Here is an 18,130-nt window from a genome sequence, read left to right on the forward strand (position 1 = left end):
ACAAAGGAGACTGAACTCCTTCTTCACATTCTAAAGAGCTTCGGATCCGAATTTCACGGAAGATTTCTGTCCTTCTGTTGGACTTACATGGCATACCCTGTACATACAGATTAAGCCGACGCTCTCCATAGCTGTGAGGCTGACTAAGGGAGGCACAGCACACTAAAGTGTCTGCAAAGGCAAAGAACTTGTCAGTCCAAAAAGAGAATCTGTACGGGGAGTGTTCTAAACCTAAACAAAAGGAAGTGCGATCAAAACCCTGGGGGAAAATCACTGCAACTCTGAGAATCCTCATATCTTGAAATTATTATGCTGAGAAATTATACACTATTTCTCCAAGTAGTCGCAATCCAGATGAATGAAGACACCCTATTCACTAACAAAAGATGGAGTAGCCGCTCAAAGCATTCTTTCCAGGTCGCGCATTTCTTACTGCGTGAACTTCCCCGTGATGTGTGGGGAGCGGAGCGGCGCTCTCTGGAGAGAGAGTGAGCGGATGAAAGCTGCTCGTTGTACTTCTAACCCGCTGTCCCATGAACATAATTGGAGACAGGAAAAAATGACACTGAAACTATGTCTCGGAAAACAAGGCTGATCTTTCAGGGAAATAGTCCGGGTAACCCATTAAGGAAGGTTTTTCCACTGGGGAATGCGGCTGGAAAAGCTGATGCAGAGGACCATGACATGACAGCTCTTCATACACCCGCAGCAGCGGCCGGCTGCCGAAGCCCTGCCTGTAAACCCTCTCTCCAAGGCCGCAGCTCGGCGCGCCGCTGTAATGACCACAGTACATTAAACACGAATACCATCTACTTTATTTCAACAGCCCCCCCCCCCGAGTTAGTCCATTATGTCACGCCATTTAAAACATCACAAAGAATTTCCACTTTGCTGTCGAGAACGCAAACCGCCGATTATCTTTGAGTTCACTACGCTGAGAGAGCAGGACCGTCTCCTGCAAACGAGAGGAGCAGGGCCTAGTGCCGCATAATTCACTGGCATTTCAAAGTATGCTTTGGCCCCCAGACTATTCTGATCAAAAAGTATAAGTGAATTATCAAAGGGAAAAGATTCTGAACCTTGCTCACAGGGAAAAATCATCTTCGTGACAGCTTATATAAAGTGCTCCGTTCCTTCAGGTAACCGACTGACCTTTTCACCGGTGAAGGCGCAAGGATTTTAGTTGTTCCTTCATTTTCTCCATTGCCCACGTTCACTGGTGTCCGACTTACGCTGTTTGATCCTGGGAACAGGGAGGGAGAAGAAAGGCAGAGAAGGGGACACAGTGATCAGGAAAACACGAAGACGCAAAAGCGTTACTTTAACAGGCAATTTTAGGGATGTCCTGGCACAATGTATCAATGAATTACAACTCCAAATGAATAATGGATCGGATGACAAATCGGAGGTGCTACTTTCTGACGGTGTAGAAACAAAACCTCGACCCTCAACAAAACAATGTTCTACGGGGTGTGGACTATGACACCAGTTTAAAATGGGACCTTTTGAGACGCTGAGTGTTAACTCCCCACATCGTGGAGAATCTTTGCTTTACACTGTTAAAAATAGGAATCTAAGATATTTAGTACTGTATCTTGAAATGTAAAACCTAGCAATTGATAACTACATTGTAAAGAAGTTACCATTCGTTGGTATGCCATGACAGCTTCCATTCTAAAACAAACAAGGCAATCTCAAACTTAAAAATATGAAAATATTTTCCATCTCATTATACAAATAGCAAAAAAGAGTAATACAGAAGTAGTTTGTATCACTCACACACACAAGTAATGTTTTCAAGTGTATTTGTGCAATACATCCCTAAAAACCTAAAATGACTTTGTACAAGCTGTTGCTCCACCGATTTGCATACACGCGAGGTGGGCCAGCAGAGGGAGCCCCCGGCAGACACAACACAACATGGAGCTTACACAGAGCTCGGTGAGAGCCCATCTGGAAGTCTGGGTCCCATGCTCAGAACGGGCAGGGGCTGGTCAGCCTGCAGGGTGAACTGTGTAGGCACTAATTGTGTCTCTTCGCAAATGACATGCTCCTCACTGGGATGCCGCAGGGGAAACCAGCAAGGGGACGCCCGGGGTCCTTGTTCAAATAGATCGGTGCCACGCAGGTGTACCCACCTCAGAGAGGCATCTTACGGGGAACAGGCACAGTTTGAGTCCTTCGGTACAAAGTGTCATTACCACTAACAGTTTTCAAATCATGGAGTGAATTTGTAATATTAATAAAAACTAATATTTATTCAGCACTTACTATGGGTCAGGTGCTATTCCAAGCTCTTCATCACATCCCTCTAGCCGCTAATGTAATCCTCAAAATAATCATATAGAGTAAATATTGATATAATCCCCATTTTTAAAGATTAAAAAAATGGGACTTTCCCAAGGTCCCCACAGCTTATGGGTGGGGGTGGGGGGAGGGAGCAGCTTTGGAACCCGGCAGTGTGGCCACGGAGACGGCTCTAAGCCACCAGCACACATGGTCCCCCATGTGCCCTCTGTGCCCTGCCCTCCAAGAGTTAAAAAGTCAATCTACCTGAGGAGTCCACTAGGACAGACGGACTCTAGAAAACAAAGAAAAAGAATGTCCCATGAGGAGAGCGTCAGAGAGGATGACCAAGAGGAGAACATTCTTCTCTCCAGGACAACTGAGACTGAAAGTCTACAAGAGAAACCCTGAGCACCCCCTCCCTGACCCCAAAGTTGGGAATTCCTTCCAGAGCAATTTGCAGGCAGGTCTGACTCCCCGTCAGGAAAGGTAAAGATGAATGAATGTAGCCTGGATGGAGAAGACAAATAGTGACTTCAACTAAGAGGTTTAAAAGCCTTTATTCTAAGGAATTGGACATGAATTCAGTATCTGATTTGGTCCCTGTTTTGTAACCCTGAAATGGAGTGGTGCACCTGAAGACACACTTGGCATTGAATACCAGCTCCAGCTAAAGCAACTTTCAGAATCCAGGCATTAGAAAATAATGACATTGGGGCCTACGGGAAATTTCACCAGGAAATCCCATAATAAATGGGGCACAGTTCCCTGAACAACCCCATGTGTTGTCTGATATGGCAATGGCCACTGTTCATTTTGCCATGGCCATTAATAAAATCGTAAAGAGCAATTCCTAAAATTGCAGGCACAGATGTGAGAAGGAGCTGCTTCTCAAAGATGGGACTCCGTGTGGTATGACCCTGGGGCAGTGGCAGGAGGGATTAATTCATTTGGGCCCCAGACATTGTTCCTAATAAATGTTTTTTTCTGTTGTTCTCAGCAGGTATTATTAATTCATATAAATGAAAAGGAACTTCAAGTACCTTGGGCTGCTTTCCCAGGCTGGGAGGGGGAGGGGGAGGAGGCACAGCAGAGAGACCAACTCCCACCACCCACAGCCCGGGTCCAAGGGCTCGGAGTAAAGGTCAACATCATCTTAACCAAACACCGTGTAACTAGCTTAAGAGTAAGCCCAGGTTGGCTCCAACCCCCATCCTGTTAGACTGATTAGTCTCTTCTCAATCTAACAACTGATCACCATGGGGAACGTAAGGCTGCTTCTCACTTCACTCCTTCCATCCGACTCTTCCAAAGAAATTAATAAATAGGTAGACAAACTGAGGAGTATTTTTAAATAGAAAAAAATTTCAAACTATGTATGCATATATATTTTCTTAAAGAAACCAGTATTTGGTTTTTCACAATATCCCAATCATTTTTAAAATGAAACACTGCACAGACTGTTTTCCAAAAGACCTCTGGGGAGGATAAAACCGTGTACACGCTCTGCCTCTCCCGGACACTCACAAGCAGTACGGCCAGGCTTCCTCAAAACGGACCGTTCGCCTGTCAGGACTGTCACTAACGCAGCAGTCGTAACTGTCACACACACGGCCTACGTGAGGTAAGATACAGCCAATCATACAACCTAATTCATGGCTCTTTCATACTGAAAACGGTGAGCTACTGACTAAAAATCTGTTCACAGGGATTCCCCTACTCTGTAACTATGTGAACTGAACAACGCTTGGTTTTGGGGGGGTTGCATTTTTTTTATTGTTGTTCTGTTATGGTTGTCCCGATTTTCCCATGTTGCTCCTCCCTGCTCTGCATGCCACCCCCTCCCATTGTCCATGTCCATGGGTCATTCACACCTGTTCCTTGACTAGACCCTTCCCCTTCTTTCCCTCCATAGTCCTCTCTCCCCCACCCCTCTGGTTCCTGTTAGTTTGTTTCTTGTTTCCATGCCTCTGGTTCTATTTTGCTCATTTGTTTGTTTTTTTGATTAGGTTCCACTTAAATGGGAGATCATATGGTATTTGTCCCTCACTGCATATTATTTCACTCAGCATCATGCTCTCCAGTTCCATCCATGCTGTCAGAAAGGGTAGGAGCTCGTTCTTTCTTTCTGCTGCACAGAATCCCACTGTGTGAATGTACCATAGTTTTTTGATCCCCTCATTTACCTACTGATGAGCACTTAGGCTGTTTCCAGCCCTTGGCTATTGTAAGTAACACTGCTATGAACATTAGGTTGCATAGGTTCTTTTCAATTGGTGTTTCAGGACTCTTAGGACAACCCTGGGTTTTAAGACCCTTACTAGGAACATGGACTTACAGGGGGAAAAGCTCCTTCCCAGTAATAACTTACTGGAAGCACTTCTGAAGTATCCATTCATACAATATTCAAATGCAAAAGAGTATAATATTCAAAAATTATACTCTTCTATTCATGGATGTAGGGTTCTTAAAAAGCAATACTTATTAGCTTATATGACTAAATGTGCATTTAAAGTCATAACTACACTTTTAAAACACTGTATTTTAATCATCTTCCTAATTAGGTTGAATTAGTGAGATTTTGCTTATACTACCATTTGAGAAGAAAGCTATGCAAGTCAGTCAAGCTTGTGTTGGCTCCTGAAATATGAAAAGGTGGGAAATACAGATTATACACTATTTAGGGTTACTGAATTTCCACTTTGCTGACATCCACTAACAGTTTTTTTCTCCCCCATCAACCCGCCCTCCAGAACAGCCCCTTCTACATTAGCTCGGGTTCTCGGGCTACAGAGAAAAGGGATCTGACAAGCCCTAAACACGGACGGGCTCATGTCTTCATGGATTACTGGCCACGGAGTAGTTCCATTTGAAAGAGGAAAAGGAGAAGCCAAATATTAACTAAAATAACTAATTGATAACAATAAAATTTTAGGCTGTTCCAGGAGAGATTTTGAGGTTGGAGGAATCCTTCTTCTCCACTCCATAAATTATAACAGACCCCCCAAAATACACATAGGGACAGTTTAACAATCTATTATAAAGTGAATGGCTACTTAACCACTCCTCACCTCAAGAAATAAAGAATGAGGGCAATTTTCCTACCCTGTATAAATCACTCCGTTTGGGGCAATAGTCAGTTTCCATCTACATATATCTAGAAACAGAAAGCATTATGTGTTCATTTTATAAAATATTTATAGTATACACAATAAAGTTATTAACTTTTAAATTTTTAATAAAAGTTAGTACGGCCTCAAAATCTTTTGAGGCATAATTCACATATAACATGATATTAACAATATAACTATTTGATATTGGTATACATTGTGAAATGATTACCACAATATATCTGGCTAACATCTGTCACCAGACATAACCACAGAAAATTTTTTTCTTATGATGAGACCTCTTAAGATCTACTCTCTTAGCAATTTTGAAATATGCAACACAACCCTGGCTTGGGTGGCTAAGTGGATTGAGCGCTCGCCTGTTTACTGAAAGGTCATCGGTTCAATTCCCAGTCAGGGCACAGCCTGGGTTGCAGGCCAGGTCCCCAGATGGGGGATATGCAAGAGGCAACCAATTGGTGTTTCTCTCATACATCGATGTTTCTCTCCCTCTCTTTCTCTTTCCCTTCCCTTCTCCCTGAAAACAAATAAGTAAAATCTTCAAAAAATATATGCAACACAGTGTTGTTCACCGCAAGCATCATGCTGTAGTGATGACAATAAACCCCGGAATGTGGTAGCAAGGGCGACGCAGGCCGAGAGGACACGCGCCGTACCCTGCAGGAGCCCCGGGCTGGGCCTCGCTGCTCTTTTAAAGGACGGTCACAGATTATCAGCAACCAAGATCGGTTATCAACCTACGGTTATGAAGGCTCCTTAGTAAATCTGTATTTAATTTTAGATAAAGTAAAATGTTAACTCTAGTAAAGCCACTTAAGAATTTATCAGGAGCATCTAATTCATTTTATATATGGTTCACATGAAAAACGCAAAGGGCTTTCCTGCCAGAGGCTGGCCACTGTGGGGAGAACTGGTTTCTCAGGGGACGGCTACGGTTTGTTAAGGAGCCAAAGCGAGCTCACGGCCTGTGAACATTTCTGTGTCCGGCCCGTTAGCACCTCGGCCTCACCTGGGCCCACACAACTCCCCGCAGGGGTCACGACACTGTGGTGCCAGTGTCCAATGTTCCACAGTCTCATCTGTTCACTTTTTAACGCCCTAAACGCAAAGGCTTCCGGCCTGAGGGCACCAGACCCCTACCGGGCTTTTGTGTGGCTTGCTCTGTTCACGTCTGAATGTTCATGTTTGAATGCCCCCATCCTCAGCGACCCCTGCCTTCGGTCTGGGAAGAGGAGCTGTCAGAAACAGAATCGACTCTCCAGATCTATTTAGCTACTTAATCTGGGGGCAATTCTTAAAAGTCATCTCTGTGATGTCAAGATTTGCTGATGAATATACATGGATTTTCCATTATAAAACCACTTTGCATTTAAATAGTTATGAGTCTCACAAAATATGTAGCTCACTTTGATACCTGTCAGCCTAAATTAAATCTGATGTTACCTAAACGTTGCCACTGATTTGAATTTACAGAGTGGACATGGAGGATAAATATGTGACATTTAAATGAAAAATATGTATATCTGCAAGTAAAAATGCCTTATTCTGTTTTATGAGCAACAAGACAAATAGCCAATAAGGAAAGCAGGATTGTAAAATATAGGTAATTTCATTTTAAGAACACTCAAATATGATATATTTATAAACTTTTAGGTAACATTTTATCCCACTTAATCATATATCTTCTCTAAACTTAAGTGGGGAAAAACCCTCTGTATCTGATGCTCTAAACAAATAACAACCCAGACAGATTACAACTATTCTCAATACAACAGATGATTATGTTTCAGTGAAGCCAATCTGATTTAATATTATCTAACCCAGTGTAACTTCTCAGAACGAATCTGATGTTAGTGAATTAAGAATGAGCTAATGAACAGAAATATATTTTATCTCTAGTTCTCACACTAACAGTACAAAGTCACTTTGCCTTGGTTTCATTGACTTTAGACTGATACTATGGAAAAAATTGGAGATAGTATAACAATCTGGGAAATTAAAACAAGTATTTTTCTAACACCACAAATTATGATCAAAAGTAAAATGACCAAAGAAACCTTATATACATTTTTTTCCTATCCTCATGAAAGGTTTTATACTTGGCAGAACACTCACTAATTTATGTAAACCAAATTGAATTTCAAAACACACAATTGGAAAATAGAGCTGTTTCTGAGTCCAATGCCTAATTCCTTAAAGTTCAAATGCCTGACATCTGCCACTCATCCTAAAGAGACAGCCAGGCCCCTGCTTTTCTTTAGAGTTCCTGCATTCAAAAGTCCCATTGGGTGATATTTAAGCACAGAGGTATTTACCTCTTTACCACAAATACACAGAATTTTAAGACACTGATTTTGCTACACGTCAACTGCAAAATCAAACCAGCTAAAAAGCTGGAGGGCACATTATAAAGATGGGTGTGGATGAGAAAGATGCTAGGAAAATCGGTCTATGCACAAACAATCCTTCCCTGCTTGATCTGCTTCCAATTTCCTCTTCTCTGACCCAGCACTCTCCCAGGTCCCTCTGCTCCCCTCATGACCAAAATGACCAGCTTGGGAGTGTGAGTCAGGTGGCAACAAAGGCACTCCTCCTCTGCTGCTCCACCAGAGGCACACACTAGGTGAGAGGTGGTCACAGATGTCCTTCCTTGTGCGTCAGAATGCCAGGTTCAAAAACAAGAAAGGCACTCCTGAGACTGGGAAGGCGTTTGCTCCCTTCCTTCAGACCCTCCGAGTAGAATGAAAGGGTTCTACTAGCTGAAGAACTTGCAGCGTGCCTACACCTGCGTATGCTGGAGGGGCTGCCAGACAGGTAACAGCAGAGGGACGGCCATCTTTCCTCCTAGCCCTCTCAGGCCCAGTGACAACACCCATTCGTGAGTGGTTGGCTGAAATCAGGAGGTGTGGCAAATCACTGGACACCAAGCTTTTCTTCCTGTGATGTGAGGACTCGGTGTGAAGGGACAGAGTTGAGTAAAATGCTCACATCCCCTCCTGGTAGTGGTACTTTTGCCCTCCCCCAACCGGTCCAACAGGGCCACACAATTCAGAGCAGCCTAGAGCGAGCCTTCTGCAGCCACCTTCTCTCAGATACGGGGGCAGACAGCCCACACCTGACCGGAGTTGGTTCCCACAGAGGAGTGTGCTTGCCCACTGCTTCAGCAGTTTTGATTGATGCCACTGTAATAGTATATGAAGTATATACAAGCACGTAGTACCTAAAATTGTATATAAAGCTTGCTTTAAAAGGGCTTATTTATTCAACATTATTTAACTAAGGCTAAGTTGGGAAACCTTTTATTTTTTTTTTCTGCTTCCATATTTGAGCCCATATCTAGGAGGCTTCAACTCAAGCTACTTTACCAAGTACCCACCAAAGGAATCAGAAAAACTACATCTTTCAGTGTATATGTCTAAGATAATATCTAACATTTTGCAGTAAAAATGTTAATAGTACCAAAAGATATCATCTGCAATATGCAGTATATAGACATTTTTAAAATAGAACTGTTTCATGATTCTCTTAAATGTATCCAGTGTAATAAATGCCATAGAAATTCGATATCCTGGCTCATCTGTTTTAAAAGTCCATGCAATGAGTTTAACAGTCAGAAATTTCATAGCATTCTTTCTCCTCCTTGTATTTTAATTTCAATGTCACCTCCTCTGCAAAAATTTACCCAAAAGTAATGTTTTATGCTTGAGAGTTTTTATTCATCACCCTATTTTATTTCTGTGACAAAAATAGAAATAAATTAAGTTTTATTCCCCATGACTATAAAGCTCTAGGTGTTAAAAATTTCTTCTAAACTAAGTTATCATTACTATAATTAATGATATGTAATTTAAAAGGTATATTATTAGTATGATAATAATATTGATAAATAATTATTAAACATAGAAAGTAAATTTTTATTAGAAAATAACTCAATGATATGAACAAAGTAGTTTTGTTTTTTCAATGATTACAAGGATATCTTTTAAGAATATTGTTTTTTGCTAGAACAAACAGTTAAGCAACTATTCTATTCCTATATTTTTATTTGATAGATTTTAAATGCTGAGAAACCCTGTTCACATAAGTACAGGTTTATGAAAAGTATTGTTATGAAGACATCATTAGTGTCCAAAGAATTTAGAAGAGCTACATGCAGTCATATATAACTATAAACAGTGAAATACCATCTAAAATGATTTCAAATGTTCTATATGTACTAGAAATGGCTTAGAAAAGGGTGTGTCACTTGATAATTAAGGTCATTTACTTTGCCAATATTCACCCAGGAGGTTTAACACAAAGACAAAGCAGTTAAACAGGTTCTGAATGCTGAAGAGATCTGCCTTTTTTTGGAAAATGGAAAAAGGTCCTCTGGGGAAGGGCAGGCTGGAGAGAAGGACCTGCAAGTCTTAACGCCCCAGGCAGATCCCCTCCAGAACAGAGAATCTGGAAGTTGATTCAATCCAACCGGCCTGTGCTCACAGACCCTCAGAAAGCCCTTTCCCACCCGGAGTTGCATCCCCCAGCTTGAAATCTTCTGCCCTAGCCCACCAGTCCTTCAAACACCACTTCCTTCGCAAAACGTCATGGATTACCTTCAATCATAAGGAATTATCCTCTGGCCACTCACAACTTCCAGGGCTCCACTCTGAGCCTTGGTACCTCCTGCTGGCATTTAAGAACGTCTTTCACCTAGCCAGCCTGACTATGTGTCTTAGCAGCATACAAGGTTGAAAATCATACAAATCTACACTTGTTTCTCAGCTTTGACAATTTTCCTACTGTGTGATCTTGGACAAGTTACTAAAACCCTCTGGGTCTCAGTTTTCACATCTGTAAAGCAGAGAGATTACCAACTACTTATACAGTGATACCAGGATTATACTATACAATCTATATAAAGTGCCTAGCACAGTTCTTGGCCTTTAGTAAATGCCAAATAATAGTTGTATGATTTTTATATGACTAAAGTCCTCTAGATCAGGGGCCAAGTGTTACTCATTTTCCTGTGCTCCGTGCAATTGGGTCTCTGCTGCCTTTTTCCAAACGACCACGCAATGTTTCAGTTCTCAGGGGACACTGACTGCATGTCCTGCAAGATAAGTAAATTATGACACTATTTACCTGGACACAGTGTCAGATCCCACGGAGTAAGGGCTCAGTCCCACAAGGCTGTCCCCACTTCAGACACCAATAGTAGGTCCAGGCTGTTCCTGTGCTTCAGGCCAACGAGCTGTAAATCCGAGGTTCCATGTCCCCCTCCCCCAGTTTGATTAATTTGCTAGAGCAGCTCACAGAACTCAGCATAACAGTTTACTTACTAGGTTGCTGGTTTATTATGGGATATAACTCAGCAACAGCCAGATGGAAGAGATGCACAGGGCATGTTACACAGAAAGGGGCTCAGAGCTTCATGGTCTCAAGTGTACCACGCTTCCTGCCTTTTCACGTGCCCACTGACCCCCCAGAACCCTGTCCTTCAGGTTTAATGGAGGCTTCATGACACTGGTATGAGTAGTGAAATCACCAGCCATCAGCACCTGACTCAGCCTCCAACCCCTCACCCCTTCCTGCAGATCACAGGTGGGACTGAAGGATCCACCTCTCCAATCGCACAGATGGATCTCTGGTGGCCAGCCCCCATCCTTCAGGCTTTTTATTTTTTTCCTCATAAATTACTTTACTGTTGTTCAATTACAGCTGTCTGCATTTTCCCCCCGCTGAGCCAAACCCACCTCCCTCCCTTGCTTCCGCCTTGGTTTTGTCCCTGTGTCCTTTACAGTAGTTCCTGAAAAACCTTCTCCCCGCTGTTCCATCCCCTCTCCCCTCGGGCTATTGTTAGATTGTTCTTAATTTCAATGTCTCTGGTTATGTTTTGTTTGCTTTTTTCTTTTGTTGATTTAAAAGCTACCTTATCAACATCAACTCCTTTGTGGTTAAAGGAATTTCTTATGAATCACAAGTCACCCCTGTCACCATCACCACTCCTACCACTTAGGAAATTCCAAGGGATTCAGTAGCTTTGTGTCACAGACAGGGATCAAAACCAAACGCAATTCTTATTACAAATCACAGTATCACCGGTCTTAAGCAAAACAGGTATTCCATAAATTCTTGTTGAATGAGAAGGAAAGGAGGGACAAGTGACACACGGCAACTCACTAAAACTGGGGTGTTTAACTGGAATATACAATAGGCCTTTAGTCTTGCTTGCTTTTCTAATTTTGGTTGCTATGCATGGAATGCTAAACTCTCCTAGGAAGAGTGGAAACATTAACTTTTTAGAAAACATCTAACCAGAGTTGCCATCTGTCAATAAATCTTTACAGGATGAAAATAAACATCCACTTTAAGGTAGAATAGAGTGTCAACAAAGGAAAACATCCTTGAATAATCATACACCTGATATGACGCTCCTTGCAATTAACACGGTTCTCCTCATTGTCAGGTAAACGTCCCATAGAACTTAGGCATTTTCTTGAAAAGAAAAAACTAAATAAAACCTGATATAAAAGCAGGCTGACCTTCTGCCCCTCCGTAAATTAGCAGAACACACTGTCTTCTCAAGAATACCTGCAGAAACGAGTGGATCTAGTGGACTAAATAAATTCCACAATAATGAGAAAAACAGGGGACAAATATTTTCAAATAACTCTAGACTTTTCACCTTTTTAATTTTCCATTTGTTTTCCAAACATGTGTCCTCCAAGGACCTCAGTTCAAATCCTGACACTGTTCTTACGGGCTGTGTAACCTTGAATAATTATTTCATGTTTCTGAGCTTCAGTTTTTTTAGATGTGAAATGAGAATACCACCCACCTTCCTCATGGGATTCCCAAAAGAGCTGTCTTAAGTAATGTTACTCACTGTTAAGATGCAAGGAAACCGGTTTACGGTAGGGATTCATCCAAAAGACACAGCAGGCCCTCGCAGACTGGAGTCATGACTACTAAATCTTCCACCCCCGTCCTCTTGTCAGAGTGGCAGGGTCCCTCAGTCTTTCTCCCAGTGAGTCTGTTCTTTGCAACCCAGCTTCTACGTTCATCATACTCTCATAGCAGCCCCCAAAGGCATAGCTTTCCCCAGCTGAGGGACTCATCCTCTGGGCTCCAATTCCAGCATCTCTGGGTTGTTTTCTCAGGTGCCCCATTCTTAGGCCAGGAGAGAAGGGAGGGGGCGAGGCCACTGTTATAGAGGGCTGTGCTGTCTGTCACCTCTACAGGACTCTTGGTCCAAGATCAGCACGGTGCATTGTTCAAAGTACCGACCCAAGGTACGGGCTCCACGGTGCAAGTTGTTCCCTCCTCTCCTCATTGTTTCCCTCCTCTCCCTGTACCTACCAAAAGGACCTTGAGTCCTGGAAACTCCAAACACTTTTCACACTGGTACTGATAAGTAAGGCAGACAGAGCCACAGAAATTCATCCCAGATTTCTCAACATTGGAAGAAACTGCTGGCGGAGGAATCACCACCATGATTCCTAAATCAGATAGTAAAACAAAGGTGTGGAATCCTCAGCTGCCCTCTGTGTAAGAGATCAGTCTCAGAAGAGAAGCTCAACCAGGTGAGAGACACTCCCTCGAACCCCTGTCTATTAGGAGAAAGAGGGTGAGGAGGCAGGGAAATTTGCCTAAATGGTTAATAAAATCAAGGCAGAACCATGGCATGGTTTTTATGGCAAAACCATGAACTGACACCACAAAGGCCAAGGTGGAGCCAACGCTTACTACTGATTTGTAAAAGTGACTCAAACCCGCAGGGTTCCCGCGAGGACGAGTCTACAGTGATGTTCACACTGAAGTCAAAGGCAGAAACAGAGCCATGTGTGAAACTCGTCCCAAAAGGCCTCTTTTCACAACTACAAGTTTAACCAAAGAAGTAAAAGCCCAGATTCATCTGGTTCATTTGGACTAAAAGAAGAATTTGAAAAGCTGCTTGGGTGCAAAGGTTATTGCAATTAATTTCATTCAGTTTGTCAATAAGATTTTCACTTCAACTCGAGCTTCAAAAACCAGCTCTACTTTTGCATACAAAAACACTGTATATTTCTAATGACAAAAATGTATTTTGTGATCTGGGAAGATATTTTTTATAAGCTATAAGACTTCTGAAGTGAAGATTCTTTTAAGAAAACATACTAAATACAAAGTTTTCCAATTTTTTTTCATATTTGGCCCTTTCAACTTTGTGACAGGTAAGCCAGAGAAAAGAAGACAGAATTTTAGGAAGAGAAGGGATCTTTAAATTTTATTTGCCTAATTTCTTTATTTTATAGATAATGAAGTAAACACTCCGAGCATTGTACGATATGTTACAGATCGTGGCCAAGTTAGACCTGGAATTTTACTCTACTCAAGTCAAGTCAGCTATTTTTTCCCTCCCACTATACCACACCTTCTCGATGCACAGGCTTACACAATCAGCCAGCAGGCGAATCCTCAGCAGGGATCTCACAGTCAGGTGAAGAGAAAAGAGAATCACAAATTTGGACCACACCTCAGTAGATTATGTAGTTCTGATTTTTCACTTTGAAGGAGAAGACTGACAGACACACTATCTAAAACAAAGTTAGCACTCTGTTAATTTCCTAGAAATCATCTCCAAAAGCACCCAAATAACAACTCTTGATCAGAGAATTTATACTAATATCTTCCCTACTAACCCAGAGACCATAAACACTGCACAATACCCGCCGAGCACCCAACAGGTATGACAGCGATTATGGCACCATGCTCTTCCAGACGTTCCTCACAGTGCCCAGGGATTTTCATCCAGATATCCGCCAGGTTCCACAGCTTGCTGCACTTGTAAATCATTTTACCTCTTTGGGTCTCCATTTCCTCACATACAACACAGAGCAACTATCCTCCACTTCATCTAATCCAGAGACTGGGTTCCCACTATGTGTCTTGCTCCTTTGAAACAAAGCATGCTCTGACCTGATGACCTGATAACCTTTGCTGACCTGATGACCTGTAACACAGTCTGGCGTACTTTAAGTCCTGGACTAAAATGCACGGGTATGGATGTGTCTTGTGCTGTACCTGTTAAAACACAGTAGAAATTCCCAACATTTGAATTTTATATCATCAGTTTTGTATTGTTCCATTACTTTTTCCATGGATTACAATGCACCCTCCCTAGCATAACATGTGTCCTCAGCTTTGTGCTTTTCAAGAATATCTGTGGGAAGTTTGAATGGGCATTGGAAGTCATTTTGTAAACTTAACACATTCATGACAATTATCTGTAAGGCTCTTTAAAAGTATGATGATATGGTGAAAATGCAAATGCTATTAAAAAATGCACTAAATAACATACTAAATCTCTCCCCCACTGATTCCTACTCTTTCAAAAACCCTTCCCATGGCCACTAATTTTACCGGGTGGCAAGGATAAAAGTATTTATACCCTCCTACCCCAAATTTTTATTTGTCTTGTTATATAATGGGAGTGTACTGTACACTGCTAACTCACCCCCGTGCTTTTATTTCCTTGCTTATGCTCTACACTGAATATCATTCCATCAGCACATAAAAATTATCATGTTCTTTTTGTTTTTCTTCTTGACATTATGGACTCTAACTTGAGTCCAATTCCAGCGCTGGGGCCCTGGGCAAATTCTGGCCTCTGTCTTTTCACCTGTCCACTGAGAGTCACATCTCCTAAAAAATGAGCAAGACGCTACCTGTGGGGTACCCAGTGCAGTGCCAGGCACGCAGTGAATGTGAGTAACTAACAGCGACTGTTAGTTACTAACATTCCTCTACCTGGTGGAGCTCCTCAGGGGACCTGGCCTTTCACGGCAGATGCTGTGGGACTGTAGCATCAGACTGACCCAAATTCAAGCGCTCAGGTAGTTGGCCATCTCTGTAATGACAACCACGGCAGCATGTCTGCTCATGTTGTAGAAACTAGGCGAGGACTAACTTCGGAAACCCCGGGGCCCTGAGCCCTGGCTGCTGTTTACTCCTGAATTCAACAACTCTGCTTCCCCTCTCCAAGCCCTTTCAGCTTTGCCCTTTGTCTTCTGTTTCCATTGTGTGCTTGACATGAAAATTGCATATGCGTAGGCCTAGCAGTTAATTACTCCAAATAGGGAAAACCACCTTACATGGAAGACGGAATGATTAAATCTGAACTCTAAACTATCGTGCAATGTGAGCATTACTATGAACTCACTGTGAGGAGCTTGTTGTTCCGGCTTCACAGCCATAGACTATCCCCATGGGACTGGAGAACAGTGAGCATGAGGTGGGAGGTAACAATCAGAGGAGGAAAATGGAGAGGTAGTAACTCTGGGCCGCTAAAAACACCTGCCCCTGAGGGCTCAGGGATCTGCCAGCAAGGCAGAAAAACTTCGTAGAGAGGATGCTCCGACTTGCCCCCTTCCCTCATACTCTGCTTATACCAAATCCTCTAGAATAAAGCGGGGGTACCCAGTCTCCTTAAGCCCTACTCACTGTACCTGAACGCCTTTCTCCACCCCTCTCTCACAAAAGGCCATACCTCCTCCATATATTGTATTATCCTTTGGACGTGAAGCTGATGCCATATGGTAAATTTAATATCAAGACTGACAGCTCGGCTCAGAGAGTGGTCTACACCATTAATAAGAGACTTCCCCTTGGTTTAAGAGAAGGAAACCGAAGTGCCACAAGCCCGACATTTGGGCATGATAACTCTGCCCATTTCAGTACTATTCTCATGACATCGACCGTGAGGCAGGAGTAATATCCCCAGATGAAGAAATTGAGGCATAGGCTAGTTAAGTGACATCCTAACATTCCACAGCTGGGACACAGCTCTGAGGCTGAGCCTGGACCTATCACATGTAGCTCTCTAGAGCACGCTGCCGTGATCTGACATGCCAGTCTCTACTCACACAGCTTGCCTTTCGTCTGCCTTAAAAACATTTTTATAAATATATTTCTAATTGCTACAAGCCAGGCTGGGCTTCTGCTGACATCACACCTAGCATAATGTGCCATTCAGAAATGGTACCCAGTGATGATTACTTTATTGACATTACAATTTCTCAGCAGCCCAGAGCTACACACTGCATCAAGTACAACTTGACTTCATTATATCAAAGCATTTCTGTCCCTCCTGCTTCAGGCTGCACCCACCCCGGGTCACCAAGAGGGTCAGCCACCCGCCCCCAGGTGAATCGTTCGCTACAGGGTCCAGAGCTCCTCAGCACTGTCGTCCCTTAGAGTCGGCCGACGGACCTGCTGACCACACAGTGCTCATGCTGGGAGCCACGAGTGTGGGGTCTGACCAGAAATGCTCACTGAGCACGTTGGAGAAGCACACAGTGACCCCCAGGGCGGGCGGATCAGCCATTCTCACTGCAGAGGCAGTGCTCAGGCCCCACCTGGCCAAAAGGAATGTTCCGTTTAGCACACAGAGTCTCTCTTTAAAAGGAAATTATTACTCACACATAAAATTCAGGAAAGTTTACATAACTCTCCAAATTCCATGAAAACACTAGAAGATCTGGCCCTCGCTCAGGGGCCCAGTTGGCTGGAGCAGGGTCTCATACACCCAAAGTGGTGCAGGTTCAGTCCCAGGTCAGGGCGCCTACAGGGGGCAACTGACCCATGTTTCTCACACGGATGATTCTCTCTCTCCCCTCCTCGGCCCTGCCCCTTCCTCTGTCTAAAAATCAATAAAAACATACCCTTGGATAAGGATTTTTTTAATTAAAAAGAAAAAAACAACACTGGGAATCTGACAGCACTGGGTTCACTGCATGGGAACAATGGGCTTGGCCTGAGCAGGACAAACCACCTCGCTCTCGTGAGTCATTTTCATGGCCCCTCGGGCATAGTGACTGCTGCGCCTTCCACTATTCAAAGTCGGAATGACAAAATGTCACCCAGCCTTGCTTTTCAGTTGTCTGCACACCACTGTTTATTTCTCTGTTCTCCAGTGCGATATCCTGAAGAACTTAAAATGCTGAGTCAGACTATCATAGCATTATTTACCCATGGCAAGTGGCTTCATGCACTGCTTTTCTTACACCTAATTATGGATCATAGCCAAATATCCTGTCTTCACTGCCTGCTTATAGCAGAAACCCTCTTCTAATAAGAACCCACCCACATGAGGTGCCAAGACCTTGCCAGAGAAAGGGCTGTACAAACACTCCCTTTTCCTTCCTGCCATCTCATCTCACCTCCTGCTTTACCCCAAGCTCCTCAGAAGCCATTTAGATTTGCAGGCACGCTCTGGCCACCTGCCCTGGCGCTGAACTCCCCTGGGTGGGGCAGCGGGCAGGCAGGGCGCAGGGCTCTTGGTTCTGGAATGCACTTCCTCAGAGTGGTGCCAAGGCCTAACCTTGGCAGATTCTAAACACAATGGCCTGTTAGCTTCCAGGGCATTCATTATTTCTGACTGAGAGGTGAAAGAAAGGGTTTTGTTTTTTTTAACTGGCAAAGAACTGAGTGGAAACTTAGGGAGAAGAGTCACCAAGTTTGACTGAATTTTTTTAACTTCAGAAGAAATAAAAGAACGTCTTCTGGAGTTACAAGGCATGCTCAAGAAATTAATGACACAAACTAACATAAAGCAAGTCTCCTTTCTAGCACAACTTGTTTTTTATCATATATAAATGTTAAAGGAGAGGTGAACATTTATGCTGATAACTCCTGAAACTATTGTTCTAAAATTTTACTTTAGAGAGAATACCAACAGAATTCACTCTATA

The 18,130-nt window shown here is 43.0% G+C and overlaps 1 protein-coding gene across 6 annotated transcripts in view; it reads right to left on the reverse strand.

Moving 5' to 3' along the window:
- EPB41L4A (erythrocyte membrane protein band 4.1 like 4A) overlaps nucleotides 1-18,130 on the reverse strand; it is a 248,493-nt gene that overhangs the window by 51,824 nt on the left and 178,539 nt on the right. For all 6 annotated transcript variants that reach the window (XM_053665307.1, XM_053665308.1, XM_053665311.1 and 3 more), the window contains one exon: nucleotides 1,153-1,243. In XM_053665307.1, the coding sequence (XP_053521282.1) occupies nucleotides 1,153-1,243 (91 nt within the window). The remainder of the gene's footprint in view (nucleotides 1-1,152; nucleotides 1,244-18,130) is intronic.

Source organism: Artibeus jamaicensis, unplaced genomic scaffold (genome assembly GCF_021234435.1).
Source record: "Artibeus jamaicensis isolate MK-2021 breed Jamaican fruit bat unplaced genomic scaffold, CSHL_Jam_final contig_402, whole genome shotgun sequence".
NCBI classification, from domain to species: Eukaryota; Metazoa; Chordata; class Mammalia; order Chiroptera; family Phyllostomidae; genus Artibeus; species Artibeus jamaicensis.